The sequence below is a fragment of the Thamnophis sirtalis genome, unplaced genomic scaffold, assembly GCF_051295495.1.
Source record: "Thamnophis sirtalis isolate CommonGarterSnake01/CBP01778 unplaced genomic scaffold, rThaSir2_p1.2 scaffold_3, whole genome shotgun sequence".
Lineage (NCBI taxonomy): Eukaryota > Metazoa > Chordata > Lepidosauria > Squamata > Natricidae > Thamnophis > Thamnophis sirtalis.
This window is the reverse complement of record NW_028261383.1, coordinates 67,684,403-67,703,849: the sequence shown is the minus strand read 5'-3', so window position 1 is coordinate 67,703,849 and position 19,447 is coordinate 67,684,403. Positions and strand designations below refer to the sequence as shown.

At 35.8% G+C, this 19,447-nt stretch overlaps 1 protein-coding gene across 1 annotated transcript in view; it reads left to right on the top strand.

The window, feature by feature from the left end:
- CACNA1D (calcium voltage-gated channel subunit alpha1 D) overlaps nucleotides 1–19,447 on the top strand; it is a 148,733-nt gene that overhangs the window by 4,595 nt on the left and 124,691 nt on the right. The window contains exons 2-5 of the mRNA XM_087708217.1: nucleotides 1,915–2,054; nucleotides 3,266–3,408; nucleotides 5,758–5,910; nucleotides 7,829–8,025. Of these exons, the coding sequence (XP_087564343.1) occupies nucleotides 1,915–2,054; nucleotides 3,266–3,408; nucleotides 5,758–5,910; nucleotides 7,829–8,025 (633 nt within the window). The remainder of the gene's footprint in view (nucleotides 1–1,914; nucleotides 2,055–3,265; nucleotides 3,409–5,757; nucleotides 5,911–7,828; nucleotides 8,026–19,447) is intronic.

The window sequence follows — 19,447 nt, the reverse complement described above, 5'->3', positions numbered from 1 at the left end:
TTTGGTATGAGATAGAGATATGTATGCAATAGAAAATCTGTTTTGCTTCAGACCTTAAAATGATAAATAAATAAATTGTGCCTTAGAAGTTTGATTGAACTGTTTTGAGTAGGTTGTGATTTGCCTGAACAAAAACTCAGAACATTATGTTTGTTCCAAATTCACTTGAGAGGGAAATTATTTTACAGCACAAGTCGGTCAAATCTACCCTATTGGTTTCCCAGTCCTTCCTGCTGATATTCTAAACCCTATCCTAGTGTATCCTACCTCATCTCTTTTGAAAAATATAAGGTCCAGGTATCTGAGGAGCCTTCTCATCCCACTGGGACTAGTTCACTCCACTCACTCCAGTGACCTGCTATAGACTAAGTCTGCTAAGAAATTCCAGTGGCTGAGGTCAAGTGGAAGAACTTTTTCTTCTGTTGACCCAGCCCTTTGGAACATTGTACCATTGGAGGTGAGAAATGCTTTCACTCTTTTGGACTTCTGGAAGGTTATCAAAATCTGTTTTTTGTGACTGACTTGTGGCCCTGAGAGGGGTGCGCAATACTGCAGGTGGTTGATGACATAAGAAGATTGTACCCTGTGCCATCTATCTTTCTGGTAGTAGTTTTTTAATATAGTATTTTTAGATTTTAGTTATTTTACACATAGAGAGAGATAAATATACACACAGAGAGACCACAGACATGGACGGACGGACACACACACACACTTTAATGTAAGGGTATTTTCTTATGTGCAACTAAGACTTTTCAAAATCCCTATCTCAGCTCTTCCCAGTGCTTCAGAAGAACAGCATTTATACTTTCCAGTCAGTTATTTTCCTTATATCACCGTCCCTGGGTTTTCTGTAAACCTATCATCTGGGTTTCTTCTCATTTCTTCCTCTTTTCTAAACTCAGCACTGGCACCTTCCTACTGCCTTCCAGTTTCACTTACATTTACTATGTTAACATCCTTTCTCATGTTCCTGGCCAGTTAGAAAAGCATTAAAAATGGATTTCTCCCCATTCATACTCTCACCCCAACTCTTTAAACAAAATAAAAGAAACCTAGATAACTGTAAATACCACTTTGTGGAGCTTTCATGAGAGTGGTGCAATGCTGGTGTGATGTCATTTTGCAAGATTATGCTGAATGTATTATTTGCAATCAGCCAATTATGCTTTAATATTAGGTGATAGCTTTTCTGGCTCCAGGTTGTTGAGCTGGAGAAAGTTTAACGCAATGTAATGTCATTCTGAAGGTCTCTGATTGATGTCTTTTTGATTACCTACCGGTACTTACAGAGAATGTAAATGTCCTACAACTTCACTGAGCATCTGGTCAAGGAAGACTGCAATATACGATTGATCATTCAATATGTTATTAGTTTATAGGGGAAACAATTTGCATTAATAGTGTTACAGTAGCGGAGTGCTTATAATTAAAATCTTTATTATGCTTTATTTATTATTCATTTTAGATTGTTTTAAACTTATAAAGGAACAGTTTACAATCATTAACTCTTGAGAAACACACAGATGGAATAAAGATGAAATAACATTGCTGCCCAGTCACAAGTTTGAGATGGGCAACTATACAAATTGAATAAATAAATAGGCTGCATAATATAATGATATTATGATTTAAGGAATCATTAGTCTGAAGTCACTCATTGAAGTTTGTGAGCAATTTCAGTAGTTTAAAAGGGTTTAAGCATTTACTTGAAGTTCACTCTGACACTGTGGATGCGTATATGATATTTGAGCCTCACTGGTTCTCTGAATACTAAGAAAGAACATACTGGATATTCTTTTTATTAATGATTGATATGCAAGCATTAAAAGAGCCAAATCATAAATGTATTATATAATTTAGTGCTTAATTTATTAATGATTGGTTTGTTCATTTTTAATGTGTTTATTGCAGGAAAAAGTAGAATATGCCTTCTTGATTATTTTTACAATTGAAACATTTTTGAAGATTGTAGCATATGGATTATTATTACACCCCAATGCATATGTTAGAAATGGATGGAATTTACTGGATTTTGTAATAGTTATAGTAGGGTAAGTACAATTTTTAATTTTTCTAAGCAATTAACACCTAAAAATATTTCTATTTTATGTATTTCCTATAACATTCAAACAAGGAATCTGTAATTATCCTTCTCTTCAGCTTTATGAGATTGCAGTGTTGTCAAATATGTAATTGCTTTACAATTATTTCCCAAATAGGAAATCTAATCCTTGAATATATTCCCCTTGCTCTTTAAGAGGACACCACTGAATTTTATATAACAACATCCTTTAGTAAGGTTTATATAAACACATACTTAGAATTGTTCTGTATAATGTTTTTCTTTTACAGAAATAATATCTGCATAGCAAGCCATATATGTGTATTCTGAGGTGTGAAATGTAGCACAAGACAGATTCCTTCCTGCCAAAGAGATCACATAGTACATGAGAGGAACGTGTGGTTCTTATGTACACTTTCCCATAATTCCCATAATACCTATAAGGGGAGACTCAAGAAAAGTTTAATGAAAGTTCTGTTTGGTAGAAATAATTCCAGTAGCCTTGTCTTGGAATACTGTATCAGAATAATTAGTACGCTTTTTCCCCCCAGACAATGTAGATTATTTAAATGAAAGTGGCAAAAAAGAGGAGCTATTAAGAAACAAATCTTTCACCAATGAATAGTTTGCAAACATTTAAAATATTATGCTGCATTCTGAGTGATATTGCTTGAATCATTGTTTTGTGTGGAAACTCTAGTCCAAAAGATAAACATCACTTGAACTATCCTCTGACAAAATAAATGTATTCCAATGTAATGACTGAACAGTATCTCTAGCAGTCTATCTTGGCCACTGGTTATCACAAGAGGTGAGCAATAGTTAGATATAAAAGTGTGCATAAAGCTGGCTGCAACATCTGGATATGAACACATTTCTGTCTGAATATGAAGAAATATGAATTGGATAGTGGTAGTGAGTCAGTTTGAAATTGACGTTTTAGGTCTGACTCCTAAAAGATGCTTTCTCACTGAGTTCCAAGGAGGAAGCATTTAAATTACTCTGAGCTATTTTTTAAACCGTGAAGGCTGCTCTTCTAATGTTGTAATGGTGATCTTTTAGGTTTTACATAATACACGTACAATATGCATAAGTCATTAAAGGTTCTTCTGAATTACACCAAATTCAACCTCCTTTATGAAAAAAACTTATTATGTTATAGTAACAACAATATGGAAACTTTTATTTCTTGCTCCCCAGATTGTTTAGTGTAATTTTGGAACAATTAACCAAAGAAACAGAAGGGGGTAGCCATTCCGGTGGCAAACCAGGTGGTTTTGATGTAAAAGCTCTAAGGGCCTTTCGTGTCCTGAGACCCCTCCGGCTTGTATCAGGAGTGCCCAGTAAGTCACCGCTTCATTAATTATTTGGGAATTCAAACAAAAACATCACTGGGTTACTTTGATAAACTTTTCTGCAGGCTGAGGTATAGCCTCCCCTTCCCTTTCTCTGTATAGTACAGTAAAATGTGATGACATGGTATAAGATTATTTAGATAGAGTCCAAACTGAGATTTCAAGTTTGAATACAGATCTATTTCAAGTCCACAAAGCAAGCAAAAGAGTTTAGATTGTTATGTTTCATGGTTTAGGCCATAATTTACACATTAGGTAGTAAAATAACGGTTATATTAAGCAATGTGTTGGTCTGCCCCTTAAAAAGGCATTATTATTAGTGCTGCTGTGGTAGTGGATACCTTTCTGCCTGTAGCACTCAAGGCAATCTAAAATAAAATTGAATATTTTGAAGTAGAAAACAGCTGGAATATTACAGATTTGAGAGTGAAGGTTCATTCTCTGAGCTTGTGGGTTGGTTTCCGAACATTTTTTTACCAGGCTAGGTAACATCTTCAGTGGAGTTTAGGGGATGCCAGTGTTAGTGTTTTTGAGGATTTCAGGTGTGGGTGTGTCAAGTGAAGGTCTTATGGTGGTACTTGTGACCTGACCCATCATTCACCACTATTACAGATTTGGTTGATGCATGTATGGTTTGCCTTGGAAGAGTCTAGCAGAACTCACCCAGTGACCTAGTGTCAGAATATTATATTATATGACACCATTCACTCACATTGCTGCATGTGAAATTAGAATATAGATCTGGGATGTCAAACTCACTCCATCACGTCATCATCATGATGTATCAGGACTTTTCCCCCCTTCGCTAAACTGGGCATGGGCATGGCCAGACATGATGCATCTGGCCCGTGGCCTTGGAGTTTGACACTCCTGATATAGATAAATTAAGTACATTTTAAAGAGAACCAAAAGCACAGCTGCCAGCTTTGGTGGGCTCTGACATAGGTAATTTACTTCTATTAGGCCCTTACAGTATTTCCAGAAGGTAATGCCTTGTAGAAGGTAATACTATTTGTATTTGTAATTAAGCCAATAAGGTAATTACAGCAGTGTGTGAGTTAGATTGCTTTGTTTTCTGCTTTCATATGATGTGACTAACATACAACATCATTCTTCTGAGCAACAGCCTTTAAACATTCTGCATTATAGAAATAATTCATCTGCTGTGTGTAACAGGTCTAACCATGGCACATAATCCTATCTGTGTCAATATGTTCTGATAAGCCATGATCTACGTAAACATAGTTTACTGAGTACGGCAATCATGGTTGTGTTAGCATAGAGATAAAGTAGTGCAATATATCTTGCAGTTGGCTGACTGGGTTCACCTAATGTTTCAGGTGAAAGTCCAAAAAGGCCTGCAGTATGATTGTGAACGCAGCCATATATGCAGATGAGCAAAGTAATTGTTATCCTTCAGCAGAAGCTTGAGGCTGTGCCCAACATGTTGGCCATACAAAACCACTTATCTCCTTTCATGACCTTTTTTAGAATTTCCAAAAAGTTTCTAAGATACTAATAGTTTGTTTGGTGTTTTTTTAAAAAATCAATTTGCACCCTATTAAACTGTGCCCTAACTAGTGAGAGTGAGAGTGGGTCTATTATATGCAGGAAGGCTACTGGAACAACTAGTTCAACAAAATAACAGGTGGATTTACTGTACATGTAATCCTTTATATAACATTTCACAAGCATTCATTGGCTTTCTTTTTCTTTTCTTTTCTTTTCCTTCTCTCTCTGAGAATATTTCGGGTTGAATGAAGCATCTGTTCTTTTAATCTCTTTGCTTTTAATATTTCATCCATACACAAGGTCATAATGCTATGTTTATCACACTATAATCTGTTGCCATGGAAATGATGGCAATTGATGTGGTTCAGGAAAATCACTTCAATGGAGGATCAAGCAATTGTCAGAGATAGTCCATAAATGGAGAAAAAGCCTTTTAGTAGGATGTAAAATTCTCATTGGCATCAGATTGATATCTCTAATTTTGTATGTATACAAAAATCTCAGTTTAAATAAGAGTTAGCTTTTTTCCTTCCCTTAACAAAATGAGAGCTTGTATTATGTTCAAATGCATCTTAAAGTATTGTGTATTTGCATGGCCATTTTATTTTATCTGTGCTGTCTCCCACCCCCAGTACAATCATGTTGACTGCAAGAGAGTCAGAAATGTAGTCCAATATTTCTGCAGTGCCCCAGGTTGTAAAGGCTGTGCTAAAAATAGGAGGGGTGGCAGCGGTTTTAGTCCTGATGCCTATTTGTGTTTTTGCATTTGTTCTTTGTAGCTACAAAAAAACCAAAACAGTATAACCAGTGTTCTTTATCTTACAGGTTTACAAGTTGTCCTGAATTCAATTATAAAAGCCATGGTACCCTTACTCCATATTGCCCTTTTGGTATTATTTGTAATCATAATCTATGCTATTATAGGATTGGAACTTTTTATTGGAAAAATGCACAAATCGTGTTATTTTGAAGATTCAGGTGAGTAAAGCAATTGTTACTTTTAACTGGAATTGAACAGTGGCATCAGAAACCATTAATTGAAAGCTCTAATTCTCACTGAATAGTTCTCACCAAATAAATGCAGATGACATATTGCTTTTTTCTGAAAAACTCAGATTTAATGGGGTCAGAATTATATCCTCCCTGTCTTCCTCTGCATGGGAGACATCTACAGCTTTCTGCATCACTCAATGTGACATTCACAGTAAAAATTATCAGTTCAGGTTATCTATATCGGAACAAAATTGTGAGAAAATGTTCAAGCCATTGGTAACTGCAGCCAAGATCTGCAGCCAGCTAGGGTACAATAAATACTTCTATAGCACTGCCTACCTAAAAGTAAAAAAAAAATAGTATAGATGATTAATAATGATGAGGAGTCTGGTGATATTATGTAACCTGAAAAAGGATATTCTCTCAGAGGCTGATTCTGTATCTTTAGGTTTTCAAAAAGAATAAAACTGCTTAAAATTCATTCTTAATGGTTAATTAGTTCTGACAATTTCACAAAGAAACGGTTCAAAGTTCAAAATAGAAATCTGCTGACTTAGATTTAGGTATTATTCATATATAGCAATGTAGTGTTAAATAAGAAAATACCATAGTAAACATGATTTTTGGACCAGGCACAGTTTTACTATTCTTAAATAGATAAAAACATATTTTTGCTTATTTTTTTGAAGAAAATTTGTAATTGTTAACCCCTATATGATTTCTGTTGTATTGGCATGTAATATAGAATATATTTTATATGTATAAAATGTAAATCTAGAGACCACATTAGAAGGATGGGATATAGTATTTCATATTAATTAATATATGACCCTGTTTTTTTTTTTGTAAAGTACCATTCTATCTGATTTTTAGCAGAGAGTAAAGTCTTGTAAGTGCACATTAGTATATAATGCCATGATAGGAATACATATACACACAGAGACAGCAATAGCAATAATAGCAATAGCAGTAGACTTATATACCGCTTCATAGGCCTTTCAGGCCTCTCTAAGCGGTTTACAGAGAGTCAGCATATTGCCCCCAACAATCTGGGTCCTCATTTTACCCACCTCGGAAGGATGGAAGGCTGAGTCAACCCTGAGCCGGTGAGATTTGAACCGCTGACCTGCTGATCTAGCAGTAGCCTGCAGTGCTGCATTTAACCACTGCGCCACCTTGGCTCTTAGCCAAGACAGACAGAGACACTCACACCAAAAGACACACAATATGTATAGCGTATTTTACGCTCCATAAGACACTTCTCCCCCCTGCCTCTAAAGTGGGTTGAAATGTCTGTGCATCTTTGGTGAATAGTAGCCGGGCTGCAGCAGTGGGGTCCTTTTACAGTGCTGAGCCCAGCCTCTTCTGGTTTTGTAATTGCCTGCCTCTAATGTCTCTTTTCTGCAGTGCAGGAGTCAATAGGCAGAACTGGCACATGAGAGGACACCTGTCTGTGGTCCTCTCACGCTCCATCTGGAAGTTTTTTGTATTGTTTTCCTCCTCTAAACCTAGGTCCATCTTATGGTCAGGTGTGTCTTATAGTGCAAAAAATATGGGGCACGCGCACGCACACGCACACACACACACACAATCTTCAAGGCCATTTTTCATCAAGGTTAACCTCTCATATCATTGTAGCACCAAATGTAAAAACTGTGGAATTGCAGTATGTATCTTTCGTACAGTTTAGTTCACAAAGAAACGTCCCCAGATAGATGACAACATGTACATGCGTAAGCTTGTTTGAATAATGATTTAGGTAAATCAGTATTCAAGGTCTAATGAAATCGAGCTTTTAATGTTCATTCAGATACATGATCCTTGATACATGACTGCTCTGATTTTTTTTCTGAGCCAGAGGCCGAATACTGCTCAACCTGAAATATTTTTTATTCACTTTTAGAAATATTAGTTGAAGAGGAACCTGCACCTTGTGCATTCTCAGGGAGTGGACGTCAGTGTCCCCAAAATGGCACTGAATGTAAGGGTGGCTGGCCTGGACCAAATGGAGGCATAACAAACTTTGATAATTTTGGTTATGCAATGTTAACGGTATTCCAGTGTATAACCATGGAAGGATGGACAGATGTGCTATACTGGGTAAGAGGTGTTTTTGTGTATTTGAAAACATTTCATCTTAAAATAAGAGTCCTGGGATTATTTTGTAATTGTGAGCCACTCTGGTAAGTAGCTGCAGCTCACTTTTCTTGGATTACTTGGGTTAAAACAGTATGGACAATTTAAAAAATCTTGTGTTTCTAGGTTTTCCAGCAGTATGTTTCATCAAAATGTCCAGTTTTATAAAAGTCTTTGTATTTGATGATTTTTAAGTACTTTGAGTTTTTTGTATTAACAATATTTACAATTCCATGTCAACATGGTTTCAAAAAGAACGTTTTTTTAGCTTTATTCTATTTGGCAAGTATTGAGCTTATAAAATATAATTAAAAGCAGGGACTAAATTATCTCCTTCTTCAATTTCCTTATTCTATGATAATGAAACATATTACACTTCCTGTCATTCTTAATGAGAGTTGTAGCTGTGCAACATCTGAATGGCTACAAATACTTTTTATGTTTTGAAGTAATAAAAATATCAATAGCACTATTCTTTTTACACAGAAGTATTCCCATTTTCCTACACAGTAAATGTCTTTAGGGATTGCAACCTAGATCTAAATATTCAACGTGATTCCAATCCTTTACAGTCCTTTACTATAGCTGACAGCTGGCTTGATATTTCTCTAAAATGCTACCAACTTGCAATATTTGTTGTGATCAAATTGGAAAATTTATGGGAAGTAATATTAATGTCATTTCATTATCTGAAATAGAACTAGATACAAGCTGTAGCCATTTTTATCAGATAGCAGGCAAAGATTTGGGGTCCAGGTGTTATAGACAGATAAGTATTCAACCTAATCTGAAAAACTGGTTCAGGTGATTGAAATTATTCTGGACCCTGGAATTTCTTTTTGAATATCAAAATTCAATAGCTGTTGCACAAATTTAGTTAGTTAAATTTTATTCATTTTAGCAGCATAAATTTGAGTGGGAAAGTATTTTTTGTTGTCATTTTTTTTAAAACAGGGGGGTGGGAACCCTGCTGACCTTCCTGCTGTTCCTGATCTATTTTGTTTATAAATCTTATTTCATGTTAGGCCTTGTTGCATGATTTTGAAAATTATTTTGAAAATTATCTGAACGTAATGTCATGTCTCAGAAGGCTGACAAATACTTGGAGTATATACCATATTCCTCCCTTAGGCAACTTTTTAAATGTCTGCAATGTCAAATGTTGTAATGATTTTAACCACTGTGATGGACAGAGAGTTATTTCCTCAACTAAAGGCTGCTTTCTACTGAAGGTGGCAGAAGAACTCCATTAATATTAAGTGTGTCTACAACCAGCAGGGATTTAATTAATATCTCCCATGTGGGACTAATTCCTAAAGTAGCTTCTGCCACCCATGGAAACAGAAAATAACTATTCTGTGTTTACATATTCAGCAACAAAAACAATCGACAAAGATGCTATTCTTGTCTGTTGCTGCCATTTAATTATAAGCTTTTTAAGTATCTCACATTATTATATGGGTGGTACACTCTATTTGTGTATACCGCACAATTACAATACCCCTTGAAGTCACCACAATACAATCCTATTTGCCATATCAGGGAAAGGGCTCTCGATTATTTGTATGAGAAGAAATAAATAGCTAGGATGGCCCTCTCTTCATAATACTTAGTGGTAACTCTTGCCAATTAAACAGAAACATTGAAATGTTTCTACTACCAAGCTACAGTAATTGTTAGGAGGTTCTGTTCTAATGTTCAGTCCAAATTGAGCAGCCTTCCTGCAATTTAAATCCATTATTCTGAGTCCTGCACTTGATTAGTAGAGGTCAGGCCTTTAGTCTGGCTGCCATCTTTTCAAGTCTTATCCTTCTTCTCTTTTCAAGGCTAAACATTTCAGGTTCCTTCACTTTCCTCATATAGAGCTCAATTCCTACTCTCTGACCATTCTTTCTGTCATTTTCTGAGTTCTTTATGAGTTAGCCAGAATCCTTCTTAAAGTGTGATGCAAAGCACAAAATGGCATCTGACCAATGAAAAGTTCTCTTATGGAAACCATTGTAACACATGCAAAGAAATAATTGAGAATGCATTTCAGAGAGGATTGAGAACTCCTTTGCAAATTATTCCTTTGCTAAATAAGACAGAAAGTTTCAAGATGGTTTCCTATCTAAAATTCTATCCAGGAGAAATGTTCAACCATCTCTTTGCAAACTACAGAATCAAAAATAAAACTGCAGTGGTAAGGAATAGAGGGGGAAATGAGTGAAGTTTATATTAATAAGGTTCAGATTTGCAGAGAACATTACCAGATGAAACTATTAGAATGCTAAAGCTGGAAGAAGCCATTTAGGCCACCGAGTCCAACCATCTGTTTATGGCAGAAATATAAATTTCATGTCTAGCAGATGGCTGTCTGGTTTCCACTTGATCACATCCAGAGAAGGAGAATCCATTAATAAATGCCTCTCTTAGAACTTTGAAGCATGCTGGTTAAATGTCAAGAGTTCTAAATGAACCATGTACCATGAGGATCTCACATGGAGAGTAATTATCTGAATCTGCTTTACATGGAATACCTATCCCAACAGAACAAAATTTAACCTGCCACAGTTCTTTGTGTTTTTGATTTTATGATGTACGGTACCTAACAGAGAGTGTGAGAAAAGTATAAAAGTACTCACTTGTAAGAATTTTCTATATATCTCCAGAAGATGGTTTGAAAGACACTTTTCTCACTATAAAAGAACTAGTGAGATGTAGTGCTTAAGTAGAGAGAGCAGATTCTTGTCCCCCATCAGCCATAGAAACTCAGAAACTTCTGACTAGTCACTGTCTCTCAGCAAGGATGTGGTTGCATGGAAAAAGATGGAGGAAAGAATGTTATGTGTGTCACCATGCACTCCTGGAAGAAAGGCAAGGTATAAGTCTGACAAGTAAATAAATGAATATTTTTGAACCATCTTTATTTGCATGGATTTAACACTGTAAACTTTGATTATTTCAAAGACTTCAGGAGTTTTGTAGCTAATCTGGTTTCGATTGTAGAACCTATCACAAGTGACTAAGTTTGTTTATACCATGATTATAGCTACCATATCTAGGCTGCAAGAAAAAAAATTCCAGTCAATTACTAGGCAACAAAAATAATATGGAAAATTATAGCCATTTGCTGCTACTTTGTGGTCATCCAGACTGCTTGGAGTATCCTAGACTCATTTTTTATGGTGTGTTCATCTTGTATTGGAGTGTAGAATTTCTCTATTAAATTTATACTCACTGCTTTTAATCAATAGTTTTTAGCAATAATTAAAGGACACATATTACAGCTGAGTCTATGTGAGAAGATGAGTCTTTGTTTATTCTAGCTACTACAGTTGTTTGCATTGTGTAGAAAGCCCTGGATATGGTTTAATGAATGGGTTTTTGTGTGTGTTTTTTTAAAATCTGTTCAGTCATGTCTGATTCTTAGAGACTGGTTTCAGAGTTCAATAGGTAACTAGGTAATTTGATCTGAGTGTTGACTGTAACAACCTGCCATTATATCTTTATGTAATATTTATAAACAAATCTGTCTCTTAATTATTTAAAACTTTCTATAAATTATTTATAATTACATATTTAACCCTATGTATGTCACACAATAAAAATAACATCCATATGCAGCAGATGACATGGATTGTCATAATTGATTAGGAGTATAAAAGTTAATGTGATTTCCTTGGAAGGTATCTCGATTCAAATCTAGCTCTTTGTTGATGTATTCCCAATTTGTAATGGTTAGTGTTTTGGTTCTATAGAAGTGCATGCTTATCTACATCCTGATCCTTCATAATTCAGATACTATGTACAGTATATTAGGCAATAATTAATTGAATTAATTTTTTGGCAAAACCAAAAAATAATTTTTACATTCTTATTTCCACCCCAAAATGTGAAATATAAAATCAGGTATAATGTGACATAATTGTAATGGTTTTGGTCAAACAATTCTGTGTTTACAGTCCCACAATTTCTGGCAATTACCATATATAATTAACCCAATTAATACCACTTACGCTATTGGTTTTGGGAAGTATGGCTAAGAAGACATAGGGAATACATTAGATATTTGTGGTGAACAAGAAAAAAAAACCCCCAAAGAATCTTAGTATAATATATATGACATAAATACTGCTGTGTTCATCTCATTGAGTCCTAGTTCTTTAGTTCTTTAGTCATTGATTTTATTTATATCCAAATTTTCCCTTAAGGAGCTCAAGATAAGAAACCTGGGAATCCTTCCATTGTGTTCCCATAAAAACTATGTGACGTAGCTTTGATGAAAATGCAAGTGTTCTACAGTCTTCTAGTGTAGAACTGTATGGTCATGCAGAACTTGAACCTAATCTCTACTAATATGGGGATTTATGCATTAATATCTGCAAACTGCTGATGGTCCAGTTGGCTTGAGGCACTAAACAAATTATCATACACATATAAGTGTACTTGAAACCACCACTAAGCTGGAAGGTTCTTTTTAGTGTCTAGTTTGAGCTGCGGATCCTACCTTAATGTTCAAAATGCCTATTTTTATGATCCTGACTTCTAAGGAAAGTAACAAGGCCAAAGACCCATTTTATAAACTCAAATTATTTTATGTTTACGTATTATTTTAGGAGTAAATGGGATGCACACAAAGGCATAACAATTATTCTAAGAACTCTTGGGGTTTTTTTTTTTTTTTTGGTATTATATTAAATTCCAAGTGAAAAGCATGCAATGCCAGTGCTGTGATTCTCGTAGCAACTACAGTATATAACCTCCCTCAATGCACTTGACATATAGGATGCAGATAAGAGACAGATTGTGCTGTGTTTGTCTTTTGAAATCCAGACAACACAGAGAAGAACATAGGGCAGTTTTTCTGACAGATAAGCTGTGGGTAAGCTGTTAGATTTGAAAAGCATTCCCTTTTAAGCCTGTTTGATATATGAGCCTCTAAGACCTTAGAGCAGAGCCTTTGAAATCAGCAAGGTTTTGAGAAACTGTATGTCATTCTGGCCAGGCACTTAGAAGTCTGCGTTCAAGGGTTGGTTGACCTATTATTCAGACATCAAAGCCTATTAGAACAGCTTGCACTGTTTCAGAAAATCCTGATTCTCAAGGCTATTCTAGATGCTGATAAAAGCTCCAGTATATTAAAGGCCAATTAAAATATTATGTGACACACACACACACACACTACATACAAAATTTCAAGACATGTAACAGGTACAGTATTTAAAAGTATCTAAAATGGAGAGATACCTAGGGTATATCTCTATGTATAAGATAAGGATCCATTGAAGTAAATGGTATTTCCTTCCCAGTGGACATGTACTGTATTAATTGATGAAATTGGTGTATTAATCTGGTGATTATTTATTCATTTAGAATTATTCATTTATTTATACAGCTGCCAATCTCACAGACATGTGACACTGGTGGCATGCAGTACAATAGTTAAACATTCCATAACAATCCACAAACAATCCAAAATAAGTAAAAAAAAAGAAGTAAACAGATAAAACCCAAGATTGTGGGAGAACAAACCCCACTTAATCTCCTATGGTCATCGTGCAGACTCTCCTTGGGATCTGCAAGGCGGGTGACAAAAGACATGTTTTATAAACCTTCTAGAAAGCTAATAAAGATTGAATGTATTTCCCAAGAAACTTAAAGCAACCAGAAATACTTATTTTATTCCTCTTTATTGAAATTGAGGTAAAATATCAATGTCTTTACAACAATGACAATTATTGTTAAAGTCAATTAACTTAAAAAGTCAATTTAACTTAAAACATATAGGTATAAGAAGCAATAGATGAAATGTATAAAATCTGGCATATATTTGTGTGAATAGCACACACTGCCTCCTCCTACTGAGGGAAAAGCTAACCAGGATGTCTGACTTGATCCTTCCTTAATAAACCAGGAGCATAAGATTGAATAAGCTTTTCTGGATTTTCATCTGCTCCTGCTGACAGAAAGAATCAGGAAAGAGCAGTTAGTTCCAAGAGAATTGTTGAAGATTAATGTTTAGTCAGAAATATAGTGGGATTTACTTATAGCAGCACATATTAATACTCCTTTTCTGCAAATCAGCTGTAGATTTCATTTTCTAGTGTTGAAAGACAATATTTTCAATTCGCTCTTTTGCCACACAGTCTACATTTCTTAAAAGTATTGACAGATCTCAAATATTAGCGATATAGTAAAAATACTGTAGGCATCTCTTACACAGTTCCAAATATCACAATAGTGGGGTAGCCTTGGACAGAAATTGACCTTATTTCAAATAATCAAAGGAATTTCAGATAATTTGTTTGATAAGAGACAGAAGGGAGACAGAAGGCAACCTGAACACAAATGCTTATTGGTTGGTCTTAATCAATCTGATTTAGTCCACTACTGCATATGAAGTAATGAGACATTCCCTAGAATTAAAAGCAAGTGAAACATATATTGTCTCTTTTTAAAAGCAACAGGGAAAGATTCATTTATTTAATCTCCAGTCTATAAAAGTTACTGTATTTTTCGTAGTATAAGACGCACCGGAGTATAAGATACACCAAGGTTTTGAAGACGCAAATTTTTTAAAAAGTTGGTAGGTAGAGGAATAGAGAGGGAGAAAAAAAGAGAGAAATACAATAGGTAGGCAGGGAAAGAGAGATAGTAGTTAGGTAGTTAGGTAGGTAAATAAAGGGAGAGAGAGAGAGAGAGAAATAGAGAGAGAGAGAGAGAGAGAGAGAGAGAGAAATACAGTAGGTAGGTGGGGAGAGAGAGAGAGAGAGACAGTAGGTAGGTACGTAGGTAGATGTTTCCAGGTGTACTTATCCACGTGCTGGAGAAGGAAATTGCTGACAATCTGCAGCACATAAGACTTTGTTTCTGCTGGCACAGCACTTGACCAATGTAATTCTCATCAATCAGTTAAAGAGCTTTTCAAAGGGGAAAAAAAGTTTTTGCACTTTGCAAACCTCCCCAAAACAGCCCATTTTTCACCAAAAATGGCCCAATTCCCCCCCCCCAAAATAGGCATCAATAGCCTGCGGGAGGGGCTTGCAGAGTGCTCCTGGGGGGCAAAAACAAGCAAAAAACAGCCTGTTTTTCATGAAAACGGGCCCATTTTTGTCAAAAAAAATGCATGCATAGCCTTATGGAGGGTTATAGAGTGCAGCTGGGGGGGGACGGTCCATTTGTTGCTCATTTCTGCCCTCCCCAGCCCCCAGGAGCTCTCTGAAAGCCTCCATAAGGGTATGCATGGCCATTTTGGTGAAGGGGCGGGGCTTCGGGAGGCAAAAAATGCTGTATTCGATGTATAAGATGCACCCAGATTTTCTCCAAAAAATAAGGTACTTCTTCTAGAGAGGTGAATATGCACCTTTCTTTCTCTTTTCTTCTCTTAACAGAAGTTAGAGCTACAAATAAGATCTGAGTCTTCTTCCCCATCTAGCATTGCTACTTGTTGTAGCCTAGCTCACATTCACTACTAGATCCAGACTGGAATAAGAGAGACTTGGATGATGGAATGAAGGCAAATAAAGCATAAGATGACAAAGCTTCACCATCTTAAATGATAAAATGAACATGCTTGTTATATTCATGGCATTAAAGTATGATTGTCTTAAGTCACAACACACAAACCCAAAACCAAGTAATCTATCTGTAGGTTAGCATATGAACTATATATCTGGTTACAAATGGCCTTTTTGTGTTCACCAAATTTGCAGTCAGAGAAATTGGAGAATTTCTAATTTTTAAGGAAGTATATCTTAGTGCTGATGATAATACCAAGGGCTAATGAAAATTGTCAGCTGGTAGAGCTCCTTCCTGATGTTTTCTTTTGGGATTTAATCAAAGCCTGGGAGCCCAAAGGAATGATTATACAGTGAAAGGCAGTATATTTTTGACAGCTCCCAATTACAGTAAATGGTTCATTTCATATAATTAACTAAATATTAAATCTGGGTTAAGAAAACAGAGTTAAGTACTTTTATAACATGCTGTGGCCAAAATAAATATATTACAGCTTAATGTGATAGTGGGATTTTCACAAAATATTTAACTGTTTTGTTCTTGTTTAGCATGTTTTAGAAAATGACTACATTTCTAGGGCCTAAAAGAGGGAGTATGTAGTTGAGGTGTTGAGTTCAGAGCAGTAACATCTGGAATCTAAGCCATCATCAGCCTTGTGGAAGTTCACGATGTGACTTTGGGCTAGTCCATCTCTCTTGGTCCAGTCTACCTCACAGAGTTGGTATTGTGTGGAAAATAGAAGGACATAATGCTAGGAGTGCTGCTTTGAGCTCCTGAATAAAAGGAAGGCTATAAATGTAATGAATGAATTCAGAACTGAGAATGAACTTAGAAATTCTGTTTCTGGGTTCACTCTCAGTTCTGAATTTCTTTCAAAGGAAACTCTTTTTCGTCAGATTGAATGAGAACTAATACAACATCACATGGGCTAAATTCTCAGCCCAGCACTAGTATGAAGCCAGTCGAAATCTCCATTCAGTATGCAGTTGTGTGATGAGACAGTGACAAACTCCCTCGTCCCACAGAAGGAGAAATTCCATTTGAATGAATACAATTTTCATTAATAATTCATTGACTGACATAAGAAAGGATCTTGAGAATGATACACACAAATCTGCAGATGACAACAAACCGGGGGGGGGGGGGGAATTGCCAACTCTTTGGAAAATAGATTCAGGATTCAGAAGGATCTTGGCACACTTGAACATTGGGCCCTAACCAGCAAGATGCAGTTCAGTGGTGAGGAAAGTAAGATCCTACACCTAGGGAAGAAAAACCCAATGCACAGGTATAGAATAGGTGGTACCTGGCTCAACAGTAGTAACTGTGAAAATGATCTAGGAGTCCTACTGGACTACCATTTGAGTATGAGCTAGCAGTGTGCTGCAGCTGCCAAAAAAGCCAATGCAGTCTTAGGCTGCATCAACAGAGGGATATCATCAAGATCACGAGACATGAGAGTTTGGCTCTTATACTACACTAGTGAGGCCATGCTTGGAATATTACAATCAGTTCTGGTCGCCATATTTAAAAAAAGATGCTGAAAGCCTAGAAAGAGTGCAGAGAAGAACAGTAAAGATGATAAGGGGTCTGGAGGCTAAGGTGTATGATAAACATTTAAGGGAATTAGGTATAACTAGTCTAATGAAAAGACACGATAGCTGTCTTCCAGTAGGGGTGACACGATAGCTGACTTCCAGTACTTGAGAGGATAGAGGGGGTCTTCAAGAAAAGATTGGATGGCCATTTGTCTGGGATGTAATAAGGTCTCCTGCCTTGAGCAGGGGTTTGGACTAGCAGATTTAAAAGGACCCTTCCAGCCCTGTGATCCCATGATTCTTTGATTTTAATTAATTTAATTTAATGATGAAATTTCATTAGAAAATTAGTTAAACAAAAAGCAAAACTTTAAAAGTCCTTTTTTTAAACCATGAATTTTTTCCTGCAGATAGCAAATCTGTAGAAATAATACTGTGGTTCCTTGCATCCTTCCTGCGAAAGAGGAAAAGCGAGGCTTCTAAAAATGTTTTATAACATGTACTTTTTATTCTTCTTCTTGTTCCTCTTGTGCCATATACGTCATCAGACATTGGTGATCATGTTGGCAATCCTATTTTTGTCAACAGCCACATGAAAAAGTGCTGCTGAGTTTTGTCCAAACCATGTTATTTTTATTACTTTAACATATTTTAGGATATTAACAAAAGCTTTCTCTTACCCATGCAATGTTTCCATATATCTTTCTCTTTCTACTTTTTGGAATCTGAGTTATTGCACTTCTTAACTTTTTTTCTTTCCTCAGTTCATTAAGCACACACATAAACAAAGTGCTTTTTCATACGGACCATCCCCATCCCCCCGAATGTGTTTTTTTTCTAGCATGTGTTTGTTTGTATGCATTTATAGTATGTATGTATGTATGTATGTATGTATGTATGTATGTATGTATGTATGTATGTATGTATGTAAAAAACAGATGCAAAGTTATGTGGGGATTAGGGAACTGATCGGATTTTGGACTTAGTCCTAAAACTAAATTAAGGTTATTTTCAGTGTCCTATCCTAAATGTATATAATTTTCTTTCTTTCCTTGCTATTGTAATAGCAAGAACTGTCTTAGAACTATTAAACATCTATGCACATATTATAACAATGTTACTTTCTGTTATTATCATATAAACCTCAATTATATGAAATGGTTGCCATAACATCAACAATTCATAATCCTGATGAATTATCTATTTCATACAATTTACTTTTCACCAATGTGTTTCTAACTATTAAATTTAAATACTGTACTCATTTATCTGAGTATACAGTCAAGGTTTTGAGGTGTTATTTATAAAACTGCATTTGGTAATCTTTTTAAATTTCTGTGCTTGTTTTTTCACAATACATCTTTGCAAATTAAAAGAATTGGTGGTAGAATGATAACATTTTGTCTAAACAGCACAACTGACCACATTATCTTCTGATCTCTCCTTTAGACAACGTTTGTGAGTTTGTGTGTGTGTGTGTGTGTGTGTGTGTGCGAGACAGAGAGAGAGACAGACAGACAGAGAGAGACAGAGACAGATAGAAATATCCTGATTTTGAACTGATGCACAGAAAACATTAAGAACTGGAACACTGAGACTTCATATTTAAATAACTGGAATTGGATTCAGTGGTGTCATTGCACTGATGGACTGTACTAATTCATAATAAAAGTTCCTTCTTGTATTATCTTGCATATGAGAATTGGGAATCCCTTGGTACCTGTGCAGGTCTCACACTGTCTGATCACATTGATAGAAGTGCACCTGCTAAAATGTTGGATATTACCCATGTTCAGACTTTTCCCCCCATGCCAGCATTTAATTTTAAGAACTCAATTCTATTGTACACTTTTTTGCTTTGCAAGAGCTACAATTAACTGTTTCTCTCTGGTAAAAACTATTTCCTTTTACTATATATATATATATATTGCCACTCAGTTCTGCCTATTCATTTTTGCATGTAAAATTTATTATATAAAATTTATGGAGTTCTGATGTTTTTGTATTTTTCCCTGATGTTTCTAAATATATATCTGAAGTGATGGAAAAATGATGGGTGTTTTAATCTTCATTTCCCCTTCTGCCTGGTTCTTATAAATACTGACTGTATTTATTTCACATGCATGTGTTTTGGTCACCAGCTGATCACTAGGCCTGGGGATAGGCTTCCAATTACCCGCCCGAGTGTTTGATTGCTGAATGAAAGCTGTGTTTTATTATTTTTCTTTTGTTCACAAAGTGTTTGTTTTGACCTTGCACTTCCCCTCCCCTGTGGTTGTAAGCCGCCCTGAGTCCCCTCAGGGAAAAGGGCGGCATATAAATCCCAATAAACCTAAACCTAAACCTAA